This window comes from Chrysoperla carnea, chromosome 3 (genome assembly GCF_905475395.1).
Source record: "Chrysoperla carnea chromosome 3, inChrCarn1.1, whole genome shotgun sequence".
In the NCBI taxonomy this organism is placed as follows: domain Eukaryota; kingdom Metazoa; phylum Arthropoda; class Insecta; order Neuroptera; family Chrysopidae; genus Chrysoperla; species Chrysoperla carnea.
In genome coordinates this window covers 55,656,135-55,683,829 of record NC_058339.1, presented here as the reverse complement: position 1 = coordinate 55,683,829, position 27,695 = coordinate 55,656,135, and the positions used below count along the sequence as shown (strand labels likewise).

At 28.3% G+C, this 27,695-nt stretch overlaps 1 protein-coding gene across 2 annotated transcripts; it reads left to right on the top strand.

The window, feature by feature from the left end:
• The first annotated feature begins 27 nt into the window (after nucleotides 1-27).
• On the top strand, nucleotides 28-27,579 carry LOC123296749 (proton-coupled amino acid transporter-like protein CG1139). Of its 2 annotated transcripts, none has more exons than XM_044878387.1 (9): nucleotides 28-220; nucleotides 18,303-18,382; nucleotides 20,114-20,200; nucleotides 23,273-23,423; nucleotides 23,486-23,607; nucleotides 24,248-24,608; nucleotides 25,730-25,908; nucleotides 25,982-26,157; nucleotides 26,699-27,579. In XM_044878387.1, the coding sequence occupies exons 2-9, from the start codon at nucleotides 18,324-18,326 to the stop codon at nucleotides 26,983-26,985; spliced, it is 1,422 nt and encodes a 473-aa protein (XP_044734322.1). In that variant the 5' UTR covers nucleotides 28-220; nucleotides 18,303-18,323; the 3' UTR covers nucleotides 26,986-27,579. The 2 variants fall into 2 exon arrangements, with proteins under 2 accessions (XP_044734322.1, XP_044734321.1); XM_044878386.1 differs by lacking the exon at nucleotides 28-220 and adding an exon at nucleotides 8,724-8,942.
• Nucleotides 27,580-27,695: the final 116 nt, after the last annotated feature.

The window sequence follows — 27,695 nt, the reverse complement described above, 5'->3', positions numbered from 1 at the left end:
ACGTCGGCGTCGTTATAGATTTTTAGTATGAGCTTTTCTCGTCATGATGTTTAGTTGATACAAATTTGTTGTATATAAGTTCTAACCATTGTTACATGATATTAAAAATGTTATGATTATTAAAATTAAATATATGTGACTGTGTTAAAAATTTTTAAAGTTAAGTTTATGGTAAATAAAATATTTTTATTGACTTTGAAGTGATTATCGCTGGAAAAAGGTAATTATAAAGACAAATTTCCATTTTTTCAGTGTCAAAAAATGTGTTGTAACACGAAATTTTAAGCGCGAAATTCGTTTAAATAATTTTTTTTTAAAGTAAACCATCATAGTTCCCCAAATATTTTGTATATTATTCTAATTTTCTGGGTTATTTTCTTAAAATTATTATTCTAAATGGGCGGTTTAGTAAAGTAAGTCTACTTTAGATTGATAGGTACTTTGATGTAATACTTTCGGCGGCATGTTGTCTGGTTCAAGAAATAAATATACAAATCTATATAGGTATAATAATGGCATAAGTAAAATCCTATTTATGTACAGGGCGATTTAATTATGTTGACCTCGCGTGCCTCGGGTGTTTTTTCGGAAATATTTAGTTCAAATTTGTTTTTTCTTAAGGTTTGTTTTTTTGTACACTAATTAATTCTTTTCAAATCCATTATGCTATTATAAAACAAAACTAGATTTGATGTCTACACATTCTAAAATTATTTTTAGAAATTCTAGATTGAAAATGTCTCATTATTTCATGAACAAGCTCATTATTCCTTAGATCTGTGTTATTATTAAGAAAATGAGTGTTAACATAACATACTTACGGTTGTTAAAGGCTTTTAAAAAATCAAAAAAATAATGAATCATATTCTAGCAACCAGTTGATTCATAGCCATACCCGTGGACTTTTCTTTCATACGATAAAGGGCTATAATAAGGCTTATTTGCTGAATTGAATGTTTATCCACTTGTTTGTCAATCTTTTTTCTTAACTAAATATAAAACTATACTTGCTATAATTTAAGCTAAAAATTTTTTTAAGAAAAATTTTTAGGAACGTATAATTACTACAATTTTTATCGAAAAACGAATGGAGTGTATTGTACTTAAATCTTTTCCTGTAAAAATGTAAAATTGACGTTCTACATAATTTTTCGTAGGGAATAGTTAGTATAGCTGTTTAATAAGTCGCAAGGAAGGTTTTTCTTTTAAATTAATGATATATAATCCGTGAAATTGGTCTCCAATTACTTTACGATTGATGAAAACCAGTTACGGAACTAAAATTGGATTAAAATTATTGGCTTGAAAAACGTCGCTAGCGGATGATTATTTTAAACAAATTTTTAAAATATAAGCTCGAGTTTGACTGACAATGTAAACAATTTTTATTGTCTTGGCTTAACTATAAAGAAAAATCTCAGGTGTTAATGCCAATTAAATAAACTACATTTATTTTATTACCGAGAACGAAATGATGAACTTGAATTATATAAAACTGTTGCTCCTAAACTAAATCGTTGTTCCAACTAGATATACTTTTTCTCAATAAACTTCAGAGTAACCACTTTTTCAAGCTTTCACTTCATTATACCTAATTCAATTGTTTTTATTTATAAGCGCATCTCTAAAATATAATTTTTCTTATCAAAATTTAAATTGCATTACTTTTTTAATTTTTTTTTTTTTTTTTTTTTACTTTGAAAGTTGCAATAATAAAAAACCAATCACATTCAGTTATTTGTGGAAGTTGACTTTTTTCGTCAAAGTATTTCATAGAAAGAAAAGCACCATCGAATCATTTTTTTGGAAAATTGTCAATTTGTACTTTGATCAACATATTAAAAATACATAAATTTTGTAATATTTATATCATGTGGTCGTAATTTTCTCAATTATTATATTTGGCAGACGTCAACGTATTGTACACAAAAGAGAAATAGTAAAATATTTTATTCTATTTGAAAATTATTTATAATAAAGTCCAAATATGAAAATTAATAGATTCGACCAAAATAAGAAATCAGGGAGTCTGTTGAAGTGATTTGAATCGATATACCTATTCAAAAAATCAAACAGTTAGGTACATAGACTATAACGTCAAAATCGTCAAAACCAAAGAAGTACATAGGCTAACGGACAAAGTAAAATGTACTTTTCCGAAACATATTTGAACTAAAGTAAATATTTTAATGAATTGAAAAACGGTATGAAATCAACCATTTCTTGGAATAAAAGAGAGAGAATAAAAACGACCCTTTATTTACTAGTACCCATACTATAGTTGAGTATAGTGGATTCAAGAATAATGGAGCAATACCCCTGTTGTGAAATTTGTAAAAATCGCTTTTGTTAAAATGTATAACGAATAACATTTCCTTTAGAAGCAGGTAGAATTTTTAACACCCATATATTGAAGTGTTTTTAAAGGTATGTTTTATTACCTAAGTAACAATAAAGAAAATTATAACAAGCGAACTTCGTTTTTTAATATAATATTAAATAAAAAATTTAAAGAAACTCCCGACATAAATTCATGGCCTCTTTTCTAGCTGTTTCGGATATGGAACGCTAAAATCTCAGTTGAAACATAGCAAAGAACACTCGCGATCAAATTACCTTCTCAAAGTTCTAACGGATTCTTCAAAATTTGAAACGGAAGTGACAATTATTCGCATAAAGACTATCTGATCCACTCGGCAGTCTTCCGCAGACCGCATTTCCTGTCAAAAAACGTATAAAAATAAAAGTACAGATAGTGCAAAACTAGTCATCAGATGAGTCTGTAATCACCAAAAATCGATCATCCGGTCGAGAAGATATATGAGAAAACCTACATCTCAAATAAACCAGAGTGGCCAATCGGCCTCTCTGCCAGCGCTTGTACTATATAATTTTATTTTAAAAAAATATGACAAATATAACAACAATTTGAACTTTTACATAATAAAAGTGAATAAGTAGGTACATACATAAAACAGAATATGTTCCCAAAGGTATGTTATTTCAGTGACAAAATGTTAAAATATGCAAATAAATATTTTTTTTTTGACATCAGATCACACATCACTTATGTTATTATAAACATCATAACAGTCTGTTCTAGACAGACAATAAGTTGGCATTCAACTTCAATCTGTTATTTTCCATGTTTCCCTATTTTCTATTTTAACAATTTCAATTGTTTAAATTCTCATGACATAATAAATACTCCGCCTACATTGTCCTACATTGTATGTTTCTTTCAAGTGAAATTTATAAAATTTAGAAAACCCCCGACAAATGCGATTTATTCCTTGTAAACCGATTTTTGGAAACTTTGCTATAAAATGTTCTCAATCGAGTCGGTTCGACCGTTGAGGGGCTACGATGCCACTGAGAAACACACAGACGCACAGATAAACACTTTAAACTTATAACACTCCTTCTGAAATCAATATCAAAGTGATGGTCAAGTACATCAGATGAGATGAAAAGGATACTTAGAGAGCTATCATTTTTTTGGGACAAATTTTGGAATATTTTAATTGAAATTGAAATATTTGAGTTGACTTTGTTATTTAGAATTACTTAATTATTCTACCGTTTCACTTATCGAAATGAATGGAGCCAGGTTTATTTGACCATTCATTTTCATATTAATTATTTAATTATGTTAAAATTATATGTCATGCCTTTTCCAAACTGAATCGATTTCGAAGATCATCGCCAATTTTTTAGTTTTTTCGGGTACGAAACCCTAAATTCGCACTTGAAACATAGCTAAGAACACTTTTAGTTGAATTACCTTAAAAATGAAACCAAAAAAATTAAAATCGGTTCATCCGTTTAGGCACTATGATGCCACAGGCAGACAAACACACAGACACACACACACATTGCGAAACACCTCTTTTTTATAGTTCGGGGGTTAAAAACTGAAATGTTTTAAAATTGGATTAGAAAAAAATTGAAAAGAAGCTTTGATTTTTCCCGGAAAATCATTGTTGGTTTTTAAGCTTTATTTGCCTCTTTTATAACATTTTATCAAACCAACAAAAATTAAGTAGGTAAATCGGAGCTGCGGAAAAACACATTTCCAAATACATACGTAGGATACGTCTAAGTATTTTACAAGCATAAAATTGTCGATAAATGCAATTTTCATTAATTCAAAAAGAAATAATAAAATAATATGAAAAACTTTCAAAATGATGACATCAATGACTGATATTGAATTTTTTTATTATAAAGAAAAGTAAAACGATTATATTATATATATATGTATTATATAGGTATTATAATATAAAGACGAGCCCCCAATTACGTCATCACGTAGTAAAGTTATAGTGGTGTCATTATCCCGAGTATTCTTTCGATCAATACACGTTAACATTACTCGTTTAATATATCTGATTCATAAGATTTTGTTGGCTCATTTAAAAAATTTAGTTGTTCCAGTTAATTTATATTCTAAATTACCATGTAATTTAAAAAAATTTCATCTAAATAATTCAGATAACATAATTTGCTAAATCGACTCAAAAAAAAAAAAAGATTTTCATCATCATTTATTTCATCAATATTTCTAAGCGTTTCAAACTTGGAAATGAACTTAATATACTCTGATATAATTCATATATAGGGTATATATATGAATTATATCAGAAATATTGATGCCACATACAAAAGTTTGATATAAGTATTTATAAAATTAACCTAATTAGTTCATTTTCGTTTGTTTGCCCGTTAACACGATAACTCAAAAACGACAAGAGATATTGAATTTAATTTTTTTTTATATCGTTCTCACGATCCAAAAAGTGAGTTTGAGTTCGTAAATGGGCAACATGGGCAAATTGGGTCGTGTAAACCGCAAGAAAGAACAAAAGTTTAAATGTAAAAATTGTTTCTAATAAAAAAGTAAACAACTTTTGTTTGAAACATATTAGATATCTCCAGAATAGATCGGAATCAAAATCATTTCGTATGGTTTTCAAGAACTTAATGGTGAAATGAAAAAGATTTTTCTATTTTTTTAATTTTTGTTTGCAATTTTCTCGATTTTGCAAAGAGTTTCTCTTAACAAAATTAAAAAGCAATTTACTTAGTCCATAGTTCAGAAATTGGCAATTAAAACGCCAAAGAAACAAAATTTTCATTTATTTCTATCTTAGTATCATATAGGCTAATATTGATTTATAATCATGAATATATAATTTAAAATAATAAAAGCTTTTTGAGAAAAAATTTTTGAACTTTCTGAGATATTCATCACTTTTCTTTTCTTATACTATAAATACTTCCAAATTGAATCTAAATACAATATACCATTTAAGAATTTCAATATTGTCAATGTGCCAATGCCAAATGTTTTTTTGTATTCTTTCTAACATGAAAATATACTATAAATAATTATTCGTATGAAAGTCATGCTTTTCTCAAGTTATTGCAAAAAGAAAATAGTGGTTATTTCAAAACTAATAATAAGCTTGTTATAACATTGAACTAGTTTTCTTTCAACTAAATAAAGTTTTCTATTATAGGAAATGAATCTCTAGTGGATTTTTAGTTTATTTAGTTTCGATTTGATATACTGATTCTATAAAATATCTCTTTTCTAAATAATTTTTAAAGTTAATAAAATAAAAAAAACTTACAAAAACCGACTTCAAAAGAAAAACTTTTCCAAAACTAATTAATATGCACTAAAAAGTAAAAAAATAACGATAATATAATGTAGTTAAAATTATCGTTATTTTTGAAGTCGGTGTCAGCCAAGGAAACAACTCTGACAGAACAGTTTGCTACATTAGCTTGGCTGACACCGACTCTAAAAATAACAATAATTTTAATTACATTATATTATCGTTATTTTTTTTACTTTTTAGTACATATTAATTTGTTTTGGAAAAGTTTTTCTTTTGAAGCCGGTTTTCTTTTTGTTTTTCCAATAAGAAATTTCTTCTTTTTTGATGTTTGGTATCTCTTGTCAGTGACAAATTATTTAAAAAAAATCCTAATAATCCCACGACGAAATAGTTTTTTTCTTCTTTTTTGAACATGTTTTGGACAGACTTTTTATTTTATCAAAAAGTTTTAAGAATAATAAATTTTGGCAGTCTACAAAACAACTTCACTGCATTCTTTAAACTCCACGAAGCTTATTATTTATTATTGTTAAACTATTTTACAATGGATTTTGCTTGCTGCATGTGAATGCTATGGATGCTGCGGATCGTTCTGTTGCTATAGACAGACCACATCTCTGTTGTTGTTTTTTTTTTTATATAAAACACAATACATTTATCCTCTCCATATGTTATAATAATTTTAATCAAACTAAATTGTTATATATTAAAGTCTATATAACGTTTGTTAACGCCAATGGCTCTGAGTTAGCAATCACGTGATTATGGCAAACCCAGAGGCGCCTATCAATTCCAGGAATTAAAATAATAATATAGACTAGCTAAAACTTTTTTTGCTGAAGAATAAAAGTAATAATAGCCGATCAATTCTTAGTTTGTTTAGAATATTTAAGAATTCTTTGGCGTACTTCAAAAATTAAGAATATATCGTCGGTTGGACAGTAAAATATCCTATAAATTTTGTTTTGCCTATGACTAAAGTTCTTCGAGTATTAGCAAATAAATGCATTATATTTGTTTCAGGCTGGATAAACTCCATTTTTTTCACATATTTCAAAGTTTCTTTCCTTATTTGTAGATAAAAAAACAAATTTCGAAACTTGTATTTCATCTGGGTGAAAATTTTGAAAGAACTTTAAACCGGTCAAATTCTTGCATTAAGAGTAGGCCAATATAATTCATGGGTTGGACAGATGAATTGGTGGGAGCGCAAGTAAATTTTTACCAGATGAAATTAAAGTTCATTTTTTTAAAGCAATCAAATATTTATTTTCTTGAATTAAGTATTGAGATCGTTGGCTCAAGAAATATTTACTTGTTATAAAAACATCAACAGCGAAGTAAATAAGTATTTGTACAAAAAAAAATGTGTTTATATAATTTCTATCTTGCTTGTAATTGATAAAATAATTTAAGTAATTTTTGTATGTTTATGAATTAAAATAAATATTATTCAATAAAAACAAGTTATTGCTTAAAGGCATATAATAAATTATCGAAAAAAATAACAAAGATGCAATTCAGACAAACAAATTGAAAATTTTTCCTTATAGTCATAACCACAGAGACAGAATCTTAGCATCACATTCAAGGTATGGAAAAGGAAAGTGTTATGGGAAGTATTTTATTGGATAAAGGATAAAGGCGGTATTTTAATGAATGATTGGTTTTTATACAGAAAAACTGCTTATAATTACATTTTTATAGTTTTAAGAAGAGTGGAATTCTTTTAAAGGAATAATGATAATTTATGCTAGAGGAAATAATTATTACGAAAAAATTATCAATTATTATACAATTTTTAAAGATAATTGTGAGAGTTATTATAAATATTTTCTGCTTTGGTGAAGATGAAAATAATTTTTTTACTTACAAAAATAGTCAATTTGTTATGAAAATATCTTGTTATGAGGTCATTTCGGTCAAATTTTTAGATAAGAACAAATAACATTCTAAAATAAATCGTGTTCAAATGAAAAAGAAAACAGTTTGCATAAGGGTCAAACAAGTGAAATTTACAAAATTGAAAATACCCCGGAAAAATTTTTCGGGAACGGAACCCTAAACTCGCACTTGAAACATGTCTTAGAGCACTCTACATTTAATTACCTTTTTCCTTAGAGCCTTCTCCAAATTGAACCGATTTTGAGGATCATGGCCTATTTTTAGTTGTACCGGGTACGGAACTCCACAGACAGGTAGGCAGACAAACAGGCATAGGGATCAAACTTATAACACCCCTTTTTTCGGACGTTAAAAAGTATTTCTAAAATTTCTAAAATACTCCATCCAAGACAGCATAAAAATAGATTATCAAAACTGGCCGCATTTTGTGTTTCATATTGTGAAGAAAGTGCATCAAAGACTTTTCCATTAATCCAAAGAATAAAGATAAAGCTGATAAAGAAGTTGGAAGCGCCATTTATAATCTTTTGTGCACAGCCTTAATGCAAATTTATCAGAACTCTAGGTAATTTCCAATTTGCCCTATTCTTTACACCAAATTTTTGAATTATAAATACGTATTTCGGATGCAATGTAGTCATCATAAGTATGAATTAACTAATCGTAATTGTTCTCCTGAAAGATATTTTACTCGTCGCTAATTTGGCGACTGTTTGGTGAAACTCCCTTCTGTCTTTAGAAACAAATTAAAATAATAAATTCATCCCTAAATATTGAATACCAGACTTGCCAAATTTCCATCCGCTGAAATTCTTTAATAGTTCAATTAGTATGTATCAAAAAGTTATTCATTATACTTACCCGATTTGTTAAAGCCCGACTTTCCTTATCGATATATCCTAATTCAAATTTGAAATAATACAAGTAGAGGTATTTTTTATTTATAATTAGGTAGGCATAGCAATCAAAAAGTAATTTTTAAAATAATATTCAAAATAAATAATTACTTTTATGCATAACTTGTTTTTGTTATTAATTTTTTCAAAAATAATCAATTTAAAGTTCCACACACAAGTTTTGTAATTTTCGTAATTTTAAACTATTTTTTACTACTATAAAAATACGCCACTGAACAATTTGAACATATAGTAAATACATTTAAGATAAAAATATTTTAAAATATCAATGTAAAAGCTTTAAATTGTGTAGTGTTACAAGAAGTATGAGTAACTATTGTTGTCGATTGTGATTCGGACTTTGGTCAGTTTTTGGCAGCAATCCTCTGTAAAAAGAAAAAATATTGTCATTAAAGGTTTTATATTTAAATTTATAAATCTACTTCACGTGTGTATTCTAGTGTAAATGTGCTTAGTTAGCCAGAAAATTGTGTAACAAGACGTACAAAATCAGGTGAATATATTCAAATTTTTTTTATATTTTTTTAAATATTTGTTTGAGTGAATTATTTTCAGTTTAAAAATGTTACTTGGCTTACTGAAAACATCGTCGGCATTAAATAATAATAATAAAAGTGCTAATAATTACCAGCAGACTTTTTGGATGATTTTCGAAACAGTTATATTATTTCTTTTCTGCTTATTCCTTCAAAAATCTAGCAAAAAAAAAAAAAAAAAATCTAACAATTTTATAGAAATATTTGACGTGAATCTACATCACAAGAAATAGAATCTTTAGAAATCACTGATTTCAGAAGATCAGCCTTAAAATTCGATCCTACCAATCATTCTTTAAAATTTTTCTACATTTTTCATAAAATATTTTAGATTAGTAGATCAGTTCCTAGCCCGGAAAATGAGTCGAGATTCTGATCTGGGCGCCACTCACGTAAATTGTTAGAATTTCTTCAAAAAACATTTACATTCTACGCCGATAAATCTAATTCTTAACTTAAAATAACGATTTATCGATTGTTTTTTTTACGCAAATTGAATATTGACTAAAAATTTAAACAACTGAATTCTACAGAATTTTTACATCTTTTAGGGTGAGGTCTATGTAAATCAAATTTGGAATCTATTTTCGAATTGGTGTTAACTTTCTGTTAAATAACTCATACGCAATTTATCAAGCTCTTTCTGTTTTATATTGATATAAATGGCGCTTAAATTTAAGAAACGAAAATTTTAATCGTTATATTTTGAAGTAAACGTGAACTAAAATTGATGTCTTTATCAAACTACCGACCCATTTTTCAGACTAAGGACTGGTCTATAAATCTGAAATGTTTATAGTAAACAAACACGATAATGAGTTATGTATTTAAAAATTTAAAAATAGCAGATAATTACATGTTGATTTTTTATTATTTAAATAATTTTCCTATTTCCTAAGAGTATTCAAATTTGTTCAAAAAAATAACACAAAATTGAAAGTTTTCCAAAGTAAATTCAAACTAAAATGCAAATTTTTCTACATGGTTAATTGATGTAGAAAAATATGTTTTTACATGTTCAACTGCAAAGCATCTAAATAAGTCCGATGTGTTTCTAAGCGTTGTAGTTTAAACGTTGGGCTGTGAAAGTTTTCTTCAAGAAAAGAGAAAGACTACAATTTCCTTTTTAAGGATGAATGAGCATGACAAGAATGTTTGATTAAAAGATTTAAAAAGAAAATTTTTTTTTGAAAATCGATATAATACATTGCTCTTATTTATCCCAAAAAATCCACATATTTTGAAACTTTTTGTTAATTTTCACTTGAAGCGAATGAAGACAAACCAATAAAAATTTTTTTAATAGAAATTAAACATAATAGCAATGACATAGAAAAGAAAAAGTGTCTCCATACATATAAGGGATGTATGAGTAGGGTAGTTTTAGGGTTGAAATTATTTTTATCTTATTTTCTACTTTGATGATAAATTTTACTAACTGAAATTACTTGGTAATGCACTCTTATACATCCTTAACTTAGATGTATAGGTATAAAACCCATTGCACCTTGTGTAGAGAGTTGAACTATGAAAAATTTTGTAAACAAAACAACTCCTTACTTTTTAAGAGATAGCGAAAATGGAAATCAAAATTCTTGTAAATCTTCATTAAAGTCGAGACTTCAAGTAGATTCAGAACCAGGCCAAAAAAATACGCTGAATTTACTAAAACTGAAAATTTGAGGATTGCTTATAGTAGTTGTGTACACACACATACTGCGGTCAGCCAAGCGAACGATAGAACAGGGGTCAGATATATACTATCGAAACGAATTAACTTTTACGTGGTACTTAAATGAATTTCCTAAGCTGAAAATTGTTATACAGATTGTATATTGCATATAAATAACAGTTATGGTTGTCAGTCAGTTAGGTGTTAGAACAGGGCTGGTCAATCAACCCTTATTTATGAACAATAAATACATCAGATTCATTTAAATACCACGGAAATCATAAATAAATTTTATCTATTTATTGTTCATAAATAAAGGCTGACTGACCAGCCCTGTTGTAACATTTAACTACTATAACAAATATAAAAATTTTGAATAAATTTTCATGAAGTTACGAATACATTCGAGAATAAGTGCGATATTAATAAAAATCTTGTGACATTAATTTTGGTGTTGAGTGTATTTAAAAAAAATTTTAAAATATTGTAACTCGAATAACTTGAAGTGCAGATTAATATTAATTATTACATTATGTTTTAATGTTATTACATACATTTTATGACATATTATTATTATTAAATCTTGTATGTAATATAGCATTTGTAATAATTAAACAAGTACATCTTTATTAGAAAATTAAAATAAATTATTCTCTGAACATATTTAGATAAATAAAAATATTTTTTTTCTTCTACACATGTAAAAAATATGTGATGAATTATGTAAATATATTATGTAGATCAATTAAATTTGATTGATTCTAAAACTATAAAATGATTGGTCATATTTCTAATTGTTTATAACAAATGATATGTAAGCTTGTTTATTTATTACATTCAATAATAAACATTAACGAAGCATGATGTTAAGTATAACCTTTGGGAATCAGTCCAATAGCTTTTTCATTGAGTAATTGTAGTCAAATTGTCTACGAGTTTATTGTTATAACTAATATTTCCATTTTTCTTATAATGAGTGTCCCAAAATTAACGCAAGAAGTAGTTTTGATCAAAAACACAATTTTTGAAATAAATTTTTGAATACTGTCTTTTCGCATTTGATGAAGTTAAACCAATATTTCAAATATAGTTTATACGAAAAACGTGATCAGTAGCTGCTTAAGGATGTATGTATACGAGCGCCAAGGCAATTTCGAATAAAAGGCTTGATTTTTTGTGTATGAAGTTGGACTAAGTCTAAATCAATTCTGAAAATTTTAGAGGGGGTTGCCCGATTATTTAAATAAATAAATGTCTTCAAAATTAGGCATATTTAACATTGGTCTTACGGGAAAACGGTAGATGGATGATATATGTTTTCATAGATTTCCCCTAAACTAGTCGGTCGAAATTGAAAAAAAAACTATTTATATTAAAGTTAAAACCTTAATAAATTATTGAAGACAAAAAAAACCCGTTGTGCCCGACTAATTAAGGATGTATGAGCACGGTAGTGGGGACACAAATTAAAAAAAATATATTTTTTTCAATTTTGATGGTGAATTATGTAATAACTTGACAATATAAGACGAAAAGTAACAACGCAATTTTCCTATATCTGGAGTAAATTTTCAAAATATTAAAAATTGTAAATTTTGTTTAATTATTTAGCTTTCGATATTTTGAAAACCAAGGCAGATCGAAAAATTTGATTCTTATTTTTCGTCTACATTCATGATGTTATAAAAAAATTCATCTAAAGTCTAAACTTGCCTTGTCGCTTGGACTAACTTAAAATTTATTATTTTTCAAACCTTTCCCATCAATGAAAGCGCGATGTTTTTTTCGTTTAATCTGATTGGCACGCAAAAGGGACAAACATTCAAATTTTAGTTTTGGGATACCCTGTACTATCCATAATATTTCATATTGTATGTTTATTAGAATATTCAGTCAGATTAGTTTATAAAATTTGCACTTATGTTATTATTTTCTGTAACGCTTATTACCAAAAGCGCTTATATTTATTAGATAGCATAATTACTAACACTTATTACCAAAAGCTGTTGCAATTTAAATGTTAAGCATTTACAGTCATTTGTATTTAAATATTAGACAAAAGAGTCATTGAAAGATTTTCAGAAGTAATTTATAGAAAACTTTTTATTTCTATGATCGAGCTTATATCAATAACTTTCTATCAAAAATTTAGAAAACATTACAAAATTGACCTAATTATTGTTATATTAATGATTACGTATTAATATTAATGGATTGATTTTAGAAATGTTGTAATGGACTAAAGGTTCAAACGTTGTATTGATGAAAAAATAAATGGAAATTTAATATTAAATTTAATTAAAAGTTGTCAATAGATTTTAACGCATTAGTATAGGATGTTTCATGATACATTTAATTCACAATATAAAATATTTTATGTACAGAATGATCTCTTAGCCCATTTACAAACTTTTACAAAAGTTTTCAAAAGAGAAATTGAATTATTTTGGGTAATTAGAACTCAAAAAAACATAGCAATCAGTCGATTTGACGGCAAGATGAGTATCTGTCGAAATATCTAGAGCTATAGAATCTTAAATAACAGCTTACTCTAAAATATTGTTTGTGTTTTTTTCAAAGAGACATTTGTTTGTCTCTTAAATGTAATAAAAATATTTTTTTGAGTAATTATGGCCCAAAAATTAGAAAATTTTGTCCAGAATCATATAGGATGGTGACTGATCAGCCAAAGTGTTTTAACACCTAACTGACTGACAATAATAACTGATATTTATATGCAATATACAATCTTTATAACAATTTTCACCTTTAGTAAATTCCTTTTAGTACTACGTAAAACTGTAAAACCATTTTGATAGCATATGCCCCTGTTCTATCGTTCGCTTGACTGATCACAGTATGTGTTCGTACACAACTACTATAACCAATCCTCAAACGATCAGCTTTTGTAAATTCAACGAATTTTTTTTGCCTGGCTCTTAATTCAAAATAGTGATGACATATTTTTCATACCAATTTTTGTGGAAATATTGCACACAACTACAGACAAAAGTTTAACTTTAGGAAATATATTTGCATTGCACGCAATAGTTCCTCTCTACAATGTGGGCGACACTGATAAGTATTCATACCTAATAAATAAAAAACGCAAATCTCTAGGTCAGGAACAATAAGTTTTATCCAAATTGTAAAACATTAAAAGTGTGAAAAACTACTTAATTAATTTTTAATTAAAATTGTTTGTTACTAATTAAAACATGACTGACCTTTACTACGTTATATTATGCATATTTTATAACTAAGCTATAAAGTTGTTTATTAAATTATTATTATTAAAGATAATTAATGAGAATTCTAGATATTTGACATAAAATTCTAAATTAGCCTCAATTTTTCGTCTTGTAAATTGATCTAGATATTGGGGCATATTTCGAGTACAATATATTCATCATTATATATAAACTATTATTCTGACCTATGAGAAACATGTACTTAGGTACCTACTTTCCTAACTTTTGAGAGGTATGACTTCAGTCTAATTTGGTAGCTCTTTCTTTTTGTACAAAATGATGACTAAATTATTTTACACAAATTGACTAAAAATCTTGCTGTTTACATCAGCGTTGAGACTTTGAGCTATGGATTATTTATGTCCTTTTGGGCAACTTTTAAAAAATTTGCAATTTTCAATGTGTGAGTAAAACGGACACCCCGTTTTATTGAATGCCGGGTAGAGTGATTTTTAACTACCCAGTATAGGAAGTTATTGTAATAAGTCCTATTTTCGAACTGAAATTTTCAACATATCTTTACGTTACATGGTCAGGACAAGGCATTAACACCAATTTGGAGAAGTACATTGGTCATTTTTTTCGTCATGGTAATCGTGCGAACAAAAAATATACCGACTCCGCTTAGGTGTCGCATTTACGGCAATATGAATCGGAAAAATATTTCATAACATTTGATCAAGTCGTTTTGAGTCGGTCGCGTTTTTATTTTTTTAAAATTTATATAATTAGTTATTACGCTGGGAAGTTGCTCGTGTAGGCCTCAAGAATTTGGTTCGACTATCAAGAATTTTCTTGTGTAATGCGACCTATTAATAAAAATGTTTCAAGCTATACTAAGAACTGGCTTTTATTTTTTTAATATTCAACTATAAACCGACCGACAAACTTTGCACACATATAAACCGACCGATTTGCACACATATAAACCGATTCTTTGGAATTTCGGGCTAACACTGTGCCTGTCACCAAATGATTATTATGTGATTATATAAATATTTCCTACACTTTGAGCGTAAATCTATTTCCCATCCTCTTGTACCAACTAATATATAATTGAACGGACAAGCCTTGACAAACTGAGCGCAGCACATGAATTTTCATGAAACTCGATCTCTCAGTAAATTAACTGAATTCTCAGTTCGGTCCGAACATAGACATTTAATCTGATGTTATTATAATATAGAAGATCTTTATAATGTAGAATTTTGGAGCATTCAATACATCAATATAATAAATATATTGAATTAGTTGAAAGCTGACTTTAGTAGTAACATAATAACGATTTTATGAGGGTTCAAAATTAATTAATATTAACAATACATTTCCTTGTCTAGACCTAATATAGTCTATATTTAATATTTATAATAAAATATCATAATAGAGGACCGTTCTCAAGTACACAAATATACTACATAAATTACTACCCTACCTACAGCTACGTTACAAGTTACGAGCTACGATTATATTTATATTGTACCATGTGAATAATAAAAGTGTGATTTAATAATGTAACTATTATGTAATCTTAGGGTAAGATGTTGTACCTTGATAACAAGATATATTTGATTATACTGTTTTTTTAAAGACTGTGAACTACCCACTTCGCTGGGCAGCTTCAATTTTATATACAACAAGTGAAAACAAACAATTGGCTGAGTTAATTGTTGAAATACCATCCATAGACAGAGTTGATTACTTTTTCACATTACACATACATACATGTCACACATACATAACTAACATAACTGATATTCCTATATAATGCATACTATACAACTTACGCCTAATTTTTGCGACAAATTGTTTCAAATAAAAGTTGTTTATTATTTTATGAGGAAAATTTTTTATATTTAAACTTCTGTTCTATCTCTAACGGTTTAAAAGATGGGACCTACGGACCCAAGACCCAATTGACCTATGTTGCTCATTAACGAACTCGACTCACTTTTAACGTTCTGAGTACGCTGTAATTTCAGCTTGATATCTTTTTTTGTATTTAAGTTATCGTGCTCACAGACAGACGCACGGACAACCGGAAATGGACTAATTAGGTGATTTTATGATCACCTTTACCAAAATTTTGTGCGTAGCATCAATACTTTTAAACGTTTCAAACTTGGGACTAAACTTAGTATACCTTACATATTACATATATGCATGGTATAAAAATTATTGTGTTATAACATTCACTTCAAATGCCGTAACTTACCACCCTTTTGTTCACAATTTCGTTTAATCTCTAAAACCTCGGTGTTTCGCTACTATATTATGCATGTATTATACATAAAAACCTTCCTTTTGAATCACTCTATCTATTAGGAAAACCACATTAAAATCCGTTGCGTAGTTTTAAAGATCTAAGCATACAAAGAGATTAGAGACAGCCAGACGGAAAAACGACTTTCTTTTATACTATGTATTGATATTGATTGCTATTTATTAGATAACGACTATACGAAGAAAAAGGTTTACTACTACGCAAACAATCGTCAAAATCAATGTCTATGTACAATCAAGTAAAATAGAAATCAATTTTTTAGTGCGAAAACTAAACTTTTACTGTTTATTTATTTAACCGACTTTCGTGTTTTGTGTCTTAAACCACAATCTGCCTATATCGTACATATAATTTCACTTTTAAACATAACATAAAAAGTTGAGAAGGTAAAGTTTATCATTGGATTTAAACAACGTACTGTAGCATTAATAAATGATTATATGCTTCTTAGTAATAGATTTATTTTTCCACTTTAATAGATAAACATAAATAAATAGTCCTATTCACCCTGTGTCAATAAAAAAGATACGAAAATGCCAATGAAAAAAATTTGTAGGTTTTGCAATATATAATATTTAATTATTAAAACAATACATAGTGTGCAAGAATAATGGTGTCATAATCAAAGACTATTTCCATTGATATATTTTTTTATATGGCGTTGAAAACATATTAATATAAAATGTGATTCAAGGTAGGGCACTTTTCCCTATAATTTAAAATGTGTTTTAATTCACACACTATACCATCTACTCTACATTGCTTGGGTCCACTATTGTTCAAAGTAAGTACACGCTAAATGGTTCTGGGTTCCGTAGATTTTTAAGCTAAATACCTTATTTAAGTTTTAACTATTTCAATAGCTTATCGCTTGTTTACAACTTGATTCCTAGCCTCTAGATCTTATGCAGCTCCTCTTCCCTTTTCCTTCATTTTCCTATCGATAATCAAATAACACTCAGGCTGCACCGCTTCAAATTATCATCACTATTCTTAAAGATCTCGAAAATTATGCGTTGAAGCCTAATGCTGAATTGTTTCAAATATAATTTACATATACAAGGTGTTCTATAATTGACTGCAGAACTCTTGTCTTAATATAAAAAGCTTATAAAGACGAACGAAAAAGTTCCTTACTAAATTTCGCTCTGAGGCCTTATTTTCGAGATAATTAACCAAATCAATTAATAAATTTATCCAATGACAGAGCAATTAGAAATATAAAAAAGTCAAGAGTTCTGTATTCAATTGTAGACACCTTGTATATATCAATTATATGATTGTGGGTATATACTTTTAACTTAACATCTTTAAACAGATTTTTTCTTATTAGAACAATTGAGCCAGTATATCAGACAATTTAGCAATTTTTCATGATTTTTTCAAATATAAAAATTTTTATGTATTTTTGTAGTTTAAACTTAAATACTTCACAGCGCTTCCACCATTTTTTGTCAAAAAGTTTTCCTATCTCTAAAAATATCAGTCTTGGAAAGACTATGTGACTATGAAAGTGATTTATGAAACAAAAACAATTGGCCTTCTTTATTATTTCTTAATATATTTCTATATAGAAATATAGAAAATTAGTCAATTTCTTGTTTGGGCTACTTCTATTAGTATCTCTAAGCGCCCAAATCACAGACCCAAAACATATAAAGAGTACAGAAAAAAGACCAATTTTTTTCTAAAATTGAAATATTTTTTTTGGTATGCCATAGTTAATTCGTAATAGTTAATTCGACCATGATTTTTCTAAATTTTATTTCAACAATAAAATATAGTTATAGAACCCTAAATTGATCCTTGTTAAATAAGTAAGATGTAAATACAACGCCTTTTGTGTACACGAAAACCATTTTCTGCTACTTATAATATAATCCTTTTATTTGTCATCATAAATTTATTCATCCTCATGAAACGTTTGGAAATATTGATTTCTACTTTTAAAATTAAGTGCTAAAGGACTTGGCTATGTGTTAATTACAATTTAGTATGTTATGTAAAATACTTGAATGATACTTGACAAATGCACTTTACAAAGACGACATACGTTTAATATTATCGTCAACAATTTGTCAAGTTTTTAATATTGAATTGTTTTTATTTGCAGAAATTGGAAGATAGCATCAAAATGTCTGTGAAGAATTCAGAAAGTATAAATTTAACAAATTTAAACAGCCCTACAAAAAGGTATGTTTTAAATTGGTATGTTCAAAATTTTATTAACAGTGATCGAAATTATTTCATGTCTCATTATGTAATGAGCTTTCAAGCGGCGCTTCTGTTTTAAACCTATCGGAGACGAAGTATATTCTTTCCTAAACGATGTGATTATACCGGATGTATCAGAATAAATGGAATAATCCAGGGATGTGATAAAGTACACTAAAACAAGCATTTTGATATAAAGAATATATGCCCAGAATCGGTCCCCTTCAGATCTACCGACGAAATTTTACATACCGTGCCGAATTCCTGTCTAATCCGTTAGGTTTTCGAAAAATTGTTTCGAATAAAAGTTGTTTATGTTTAAAATCCCAGGTGTTGTTTAAACTAAAATCACGTATCCATTTAATTTTTGATATTTAACTATTTTCGTCATTTTAAACTATAAAATTTGGAATAAATAAATGAATTTTGTAATAGTGAATATTATTGCAAAAACAACACACTCAAAAAATACATATTATAGTTAGTTAGCCGTTAAACGGCGCCGTTTATTGTCTATGTTTAGAAGCAATAAATTATAATTTAAGTATTTATTTGTACAAAAACTTTTCTATTTATAAAACAAGTTCAACTTATTTGCAAGTATATTTCAATTAAAATGTGGGAAATTTTCACATACCAAATAAATTTATTAAAAAATTGTTTTTATGTGAAAACAAAGTGGTTGCTATATTTAAAAAATGATTGCTTCACGAATTTTGCAAAAATTATTTTAGTCGCAGAAACAAAACACTAAAAACGGTCAAAGTTCGAAAAATTTAAACAGTCGGATCAGTTAAACAAAAGTCGGATTTGAATGCGATTTTCGGCATTCGATTCGTTAGAGCGTCAAGAAATTTTGTGACCTAGATTGATTTATTAGAAAGATAATATGCATTTTATAATTGCATATTAAATTAACCGTAAATGTGGGTACTAATATTCACAATTCGGTTAACAGTGAAGAAAATGATTCCAAACGCGGGAGTTTTTGGGGTCGCTAAACACGAATATCGAGTCAAAATTGATCTGATGCCCAGGGTACACGGTATCCTCGTCGTCTCCTGAAGTTTTCGGGAACTTCGTTATATAATCGGTTAATATAACTCGTTACTGTGGGGTTTTTGAGATCGCTGAGCACGAATATCGTGACAAAACTGATCTACGTAGTACCTGGTACCCGATTCTGTCGCCCCCAAAAACCCTCAAGTAACGAGTTTGGACCGATTATGTAACGAATAACTGGAAAACTGCAGGAGACGACGGGGATACCGTTTACCCTTGGCAACAGGTACCTCGAAGACCATTTCTGATATTCATGATATTCGTGTTCAGCTATCCCAAAAACTCCCGTGTAATAAGTTTGGAATTATTTTCATCACTATTAACCGAATTGTGAATTTAGTATATTTATGCTTAATTTAAACTGCAAGTATAAAATGCATATTACTAATCAACTTCCTTAACTCGCTGTTCAAATTCTTCGAACTTCAATGACATAGAAAAATATTACTCATGTCAATTGTCAATCTTTATTTAAATTTTAATTTCTAAAGCAAATCCTTAGTCCAAATTAACTTTACTTATCCCCATAAAACCTTCGGATAATTGACAAAATATTCGAACAGACCATTACTAAGTTACTAAGTTCTTTAGAATTATGGCATTAAAGTAAAATCATGATTCAAAAATTATTATAATTTTTGATTTCAGTGTACACAGTGCGGAAAGCGGAGGAGGTGGTGGTGATTCAGAAGATTATGATCCTCATTTACATCGGAACAGACCAAATCCCACAACGTTAGTAAAATATTTTAAATACTTAATAGTTTAATAATATATTTTAGTTTCTGCTAAAAAATACAGTGAAATTCGTAATATATTGGGAAAATAAAAGATCCTGATTATCGAGTCGATATTAAATTCGACAGATATATAATGAATGTAATAATTTGTAGTGTTATCTATCTTGAGTTGTTTTATCGAGGCCATCTTTTTGAGCTTAAAAGTATGTTTTCGAGCCTAAGAAATACAATTTAAGTAATTAGAATTTATATTTTTGCTAAATATAAGTTATTAATCCCCGAACTAAAAAAAAGAGGTGTTATAGGTTTGACCGCTATGTGCGTGTGTCTGTGTGTTTGTCTGTCTGTGGCATCGTAGCGCCTAAACGGATGAACCGATTTTAATATTTTTGGTTTCATTTGAAAGGTAATTTAACGGAGAGTGTTCTTAGCTAAGTGCGAGGTTAGTGTTTCGTACCCGAAAAAAACTAAAAAATTGGCGATGATCTTCAAAATCGATTCAGTGTGGAAAAGGCTTGACATATAATTTTAACATATAAATAATAACTATGGAAATGAATGGTCAAATAAACATGGTTCAATTCATTTCGAAAAGTGAAATGGTAAAATAATTAGGTAATTCAAAACAATAATTCAAAAGAACAAAGCCAGCTTAAAAAATGATAGCTCTTTAAGTATCCTTTTCATCTCATCTGATGTCCTTGACCATCACTTTGATATTGATTAAAGAAGGAGTGTTATAAGTTTAAAGTGTTTATCTGTGCGTACGTGTGTTTCTCAGTGGCATCGTAACCCTTAACCGGTCAAACCGACTTGATTGAGAACATTTTATAGCTAAGTTTCCAAAAATCGGTTTACAAGGAATAAATCGCATTTGTCGGGGTTTTTTTAATTTTGTAAATATCACTTGTTTTAAATCAGAGTTCAAAGATCGAACTACTTGAATTAAACTGTGTGCTTTAAAAATGCATTTTGTTTTTTTAAATGTTGGCCTCGATAAAACAACTCTAGTATAGTGCTTCCAAAAATTGTCTGTAAAGCTTGCAATAATTTTAAACCATGCTCTGCTACTACCCATATGTTAAAATTTAAAGCGTTAACAATATACTAAATATTCGATCATTTCATGATTTATGAAGACTTCACTGTAAATTTTTCCACCCATATATTTAATTCATAAATAAATCACATAAAAAATGAAATAAATCACAATTGATCATATGAATGTGCTTAATGAATAGTTGACGCGACTTTAAATTGACATTAATAGATTGTTCTACAAATCTTTAAACATCATCTCTTTGTTTTTTTTTTCATATTACTTACATAGTTTTACATTAGTTTAATTGTGTCTTTATTGTTATTAATTATTCAGATATTTGAAAAATTCAATATGGTTTCAATTCAAATTCATTTTGACCCCCTTTATCTTTACTTGTATAGTGTCTGCGTGCTTGTCTGCCGAAAAAACTTTGGATCAATTTTAACCCTTTCTCCATGATCCAATCAAGCTGAAACTTTGCAGGCAGACTCGTTGCGATGATTAAATAAAATATATATCCCCTAGCAGAAAGTATGGTCTAATAATCGTTAAAAAATATCTCGTTTGCTGTAATAACAATGTTACTATGGATTTTAAAATTATAATATTGATTAAAAAAAGTTCCAAATTCTAAGTGGTTATTTATGGAGTCAAATGCGACCAGAAAGTAGATACTTTCGGTTAGGAGATACAGAAGAAATATAATAATTATTTTTATGTAGTATGAATAATAATTTATGAACCTTGAAGACACTGACCTAAAATTTCAAGTCATTTGTTACAAGTATGGAGAGCTAATTTTCTGTACCATAATCGTTTTCGATCAATCATTAATGAAAAGGCACCATGCCATAATTTTCTCAACGGCTCTAAATAGCATCGTTTTTTAATCCCCGAACCAAAAAGAGGAGTGTTAAGAATAATAATTGACCGTTATTACTTAAAAGGTTGCGCGCTTTATTTCACAATTTAGGAATAATAAATATAAGAAAGTGTTAAATTTAAGTTTGACCGCAATTTGTGTCTGTCTGTCCGTGGCACCGCAGTTCCTAAGCAAATGAACCGATATTAATTTTTTTGTTTTTTGTTTGAGAGATAATTTATTGGAGAGTGTCCTTAGTCCGGCTTTCAAGAAAATCGGTTCAGTTTGAAGAGAACTGTTTTCCGGTTTCACTTGTTTTCCAGTGGCTCCAACTCGAAGCATGGATTTAAAAAATTTTTCGTAACAACGTTTATATAAAATTTGTTTCATGCTTTATATTTGGAAATCTATTATGTTGTTGCTTCAGGAGTCCCAACACATGTTTCGGGCTTATGGTATCTAGATGTTTATATATATTTTAGGGCTATTCAAGGCCCTTTTTAAAATCTTTTTCAAATTCAAAGTAAAGTAACTAATCCATATACCATTTATCCAGCACTTTCAGTTTCGTATTGACATCAATACCGGATTTGAGGGATACAATTTTAAATCGTTATACATATTTCGAATTAAACATGAATGAATATTATCGGAGTAAAATATAAATATTTTTTGAAGGGGTCCCATTAGTTGATGTGAGCTACGTCAGAATAAAAGGCCCGACTCATTTTTTGCATGTGCATTCTTTAAATATTTTACACAAACTTTGAAAATTAAACCAGAAGTCAAATTTTTACAAAAAAATTTTATTTTTTCGTGTAGGTAAATAATTAAAAGACTCCACCCATCGAAAATAGTTATTTTTTTCCTTAAATTAAAAATAATAAGCCATTTATTATTATAGTAATTAATTTTAATTAAAGTGTTAATTAACTAATTACTAAACGGAAAAATTCTTTATGAATTAAAAGAATTATAATATTTACATTTTTCTGTAAATTTAAAAATATTAAATACATATCAGCTTTAATTGATCGTCCATTGACCCGAATAATAAAAGCCTTAAAAGACTCATTTTTAGATTTCTGACCAATTTTATAACTATTTTCTATCCAAATTTATCAAAGAGGGTATAATATAGTTTAGACCTTTTATTTTTATAGAAACTTCGAAACATTGGTCCATTTAACGAAAGGCAGTTTGGGTACTGGCATTTTGGCTATGCCAGAAGCTTTCAACCATGCTGGATATTTAAGTGGATTTATTTCAACATTTTTATTAGGAGCCCTTTGTACATACTGTTTGCATGTTTTGGTAAGTAAATTTTTGTGGTTCGAAGGCTTTTACAAAATTTTCAATTTTTTTTTCTTTTATAGGTCCAAGCACAATATGTTTTGTGTAAACGAATGCGAATACCAATGCTTACATATCCTGAATCAATGAAAATAGCTCTAAATAATGGTCCAAATTGGTGTAAAAAATTTGCAAATGCATCGCCGTAAGTATTATCAATGTACGAGAATATTTTCTTAAATTTTAATAAAAGAACTTTTTAAAAACAAGCCTAGGGGAAGGTGGGCTAAAATGACCCCCCCTAAGAAAAAATGTAATTTATATCCAAACTATTCGACATAAGTACAACGTCGAAATATTTTCGAGTTCTTTATTCAAATGTTAGAATATTATTATGTTTTCTTTTGATCTTTTCAAACTCTTAGAACTATTTTAGACCTTGTAAGGATAGTGGGTAAAATGATCCCATTGCTTTTTTATCAAACAGTTCACATAAAATATTAACTGTTCTTTTACGATTAGTATGAAAACAAAAATCACTTGTGATTCATCTAAATCAACACATTCAAGACCCGTTACATGATGGGCGATCATTTTATCTATTATAATTTTACACACAAAATAGGGATCATTTTATCCTATATAAAGGGGATCATTTTACCCGGAACGACATCAAAATGTGTTATAATATTATTAAAAGTCATTCGAAAAAAAGGGTTTCCTATTTTTATTGACTTTATGACCTAGCATGATGAACAAAAGTTTAAACCCGTCCCTTGGATAATTCCTGTACAGCATCTAAATTCTAAATTCTAAATTTAAATTTTTTTTTCATTATTTTGCAGGTTAATAGTGGATGTATTTTTAATAACGTATCAATTAGGAATATGTTGTGTATATGTGATGTTTGCTGCTGAGAATATAAAGAAAGTATGTGATCCTTATACACCACAACCATATTCCATAGTTATATATTGTACAATATTACTGATACCACTTATACTGATTAATAGTATCAGAAATTTGAAATTATTGGCACCATTCTCATCATTTGCTAACGTCGTCACTTTCGTAGGTTTGGCAATTACATTATATTATATACTATCAGATTTCCCTGATTTATCAGCACGTCATGCAGTTGGACCAATTGGAAGTTATGCCTTATATTTTGGTACAACATTATTTGCATTAGAGGCTGTTGGTGTTGTAAGTATAAAAGAAAGACTATACAAAGGGTTCGTATGTATATGATGTTGGTAACTAAGGGCTATGAAAAACCGGGAATGGATTGACAAGCTCTTTTTAGTTCCCACAACTTTAAGCTATTGGGTTATGTGGCTAGATTTTTTGTATCACTTCAAGTGAAGAACCCTCACTGCATGGACAGAAAAGTGAAGTTGGTTTTTGAAAATCTTTAGAAGTACCCAAATATGAACGTTTAAAACTTCTAATTAAACGAAAAAGAAGATACTTAAAAAGTGACGTCATTGTTGAGTATCGCCAATGAGATTACATATAATATTCTGTTTTACAAGAAAGAGACGGGCAACAATATTTGAATCTTACAAATTCCGTGTTTTTTAATCAATTTTAATTTATCTTTCAAATTTTGTCATGGTATCAAATCTACATTTACATTTTTATAGGTAATGTGATAAATTCGATATCAATCATCTACCCACATATAATCATAATAATTTATATAAATTAAAAAATTGCTGTCATCTTCGAAAAAATATATTAGTATTACGGAATTATTATCCTTACTAGATATACTTCTTTTCGTCGGCTTCTTAAAAAAGCTCAAGAGAACAGCTAAAGTAGATTTATTTTTAAGTTATTGCATTTTCTTTGCGATCCTTCTAAGATATAGAGAATATTTTCATACGCAATTTAACAAAAGATATACTTAAGTTATAAGAATGGTTTATTTTATATACTTACGGGCCCTAATATTATCCAAAAATTCAATATGGAGAACTTTGATACACAACCATTATGACCCAGAAACATCTGTGGTTCAGTTCGACAAGTTAAAAGCTACCTTTTTTTTAAACAATATATTCCAGTTAAGGTATTTCGATTCTCTGAATCGTAAACCATACAGAGAATCGATTTGAAAATGCAAAAGGCGTATTAAATACTCCTTAATTGACACACAAAATTTCATTTTTTTGGTAACACTTTCGAAACAAATAGGTGGTATCGAAACACCTTTATTTAGGTACTTTCATAATATTATTTGTTAGTTGAATTTATCGAAGTTATCCATATTTGATCTCTGCCACAAGTATTAGGAATATTTAACTAAATGATAATTATTATAGATTATATCACTTGAAAATAATATGGCAACACCAAAATCTTTTGGTGGATGTTTTGGTGTATTAAACATTGGAATGGGATTGATTACTGCCATGTATGCTGTATTTGGAATCTTAGGCTATATTAAATATGGTGCTGAAGCAAAAGGAAGTGTTACATTAAATTTACCACAAGATGAATAGTAAGTCTGAACGCTTTTGATGCAACATCTGACAAATCATTGCTTTAACTTTGATTATCATTACTTATTTTAGCTTAGCACAAAGTGTTATGGCTATGTTCGCCGTCGCAATTTATATTTCATATGGATTACAAGCATATGTTCCAGTATATATCCTATGGACAACGTACCTCGAAAAATATTTAGAAAATAGTAATCGTAAAGTATTATGGGAATATGGATTACGGGTACTAACTGTTATAGTTACTTGTAAGTATGATTAATAATCAAGCCTTCGAAAAATTTACCTTCTTGAATAAACGGGAAATACCTGAAGGACCGAGCTTTGCTCTCTAATTTTTGAGTTAGAAAGACACAAATTTTGTCACTACTATAAGAACCGTATAATATCACACCGGCTATAAATAAATTTCATGAAAATCGTTGGAGCCGTTTCCGAGATTCCAGATATACAAGAATTGCTCGTTTGAATATAGAAGATAAGATTACACTGTTAAATAATTTGTCAAAAATAAAAGGAAATTGCATAATTTATTCTTCCTATATATACGAAGATCAAAAATAGGTACTCACCGGTTGAAGTGGTACGATCTCCGTTTTTTTTTTAAATTTTGTTTTGGCAGCCCTGATGATGATGTGGCTGGCAAGGCTCTTATTATGATCCATTAAAGTCAATCGTTAAAGTCAATTAAAGTCAAGCAAACCAAGATAATTTTTTTCTTCGTTTCTTCTATTAATTATGCCAACCTTATTGATGTCTGTACCGTAATAAACCTTTTATCTTTTACAGATATATTTGCTGTTACAATTCCACGAATTGGGTTATTTATCTCACTTGTTGGTTGTTTATGTTTATCAACATTGGGGCTTGCATTTCCTGCCATCATTGAAATGTGTACATATTGGCCAAATAATTTAGGTCGTTTTAATTATATACTAATTAAAGATATATTATTAATAATCGCTGGAATAATTGGTTTCTTTGTTGGTACATACACAAGTATTTATGCAATTGTTCAATCGTTCAGTGTTCCAGAATTGTCAGAAGTAACGCCATCACCATCACCCGATATCTGAATGAACGTTGTTAGTTAAGCCACAATAAAATTACAAAATCCAGTACACTTATGTGTAAAAACTGTCCAATTATTTGCTTTTTGGCACTGGCATCTATTAAATGTAAGCAAGAATTCAATTAATAGTTATAGTGTTCAAAATAATTAGTGGTCAAGATAATGTATGTAGTGCCAAACTTGCAAAATTCATTTTTTATTGAAAAAAAAAGTCAATAAAACGCCCAACAACTGCTTTTTTGTATTAAGTAAATAATATTTGTTTTTAATTTTTATAAAATGAGTAAGAAATATAATGGATGTTGCAATTCTAGATTTATAACATAATTGAGATATAGATGGGAGGAAATAAATTTGAGGTCTTTATCTATAATCTCGAGAAATCACAACACGTTTAAAATAACTAAAATTTGATTCTGAACATACACAATTTGTTCCGATCTCAGTGCTCTTTAAGCTATACAGAAGCTAAGGTTCATTGAAAATTAAATATTATTTAGGTGATTTACTTGATCATAAGTATAGACCTTCTCGCATTTTATATGTTGTGTTTAACGATTAACTTTATATTGACAATAAAAATGTTTTAAAAACTGGATTTCTAATTATTATTTTTAAAGTTTATTTATAAAAATTGCTCTCTAAAGTTCCTTTTCCACGATTTCGTGTGAAATCAATTTTTCTACTTTTAAAAAAACCAAATAATATAAAATT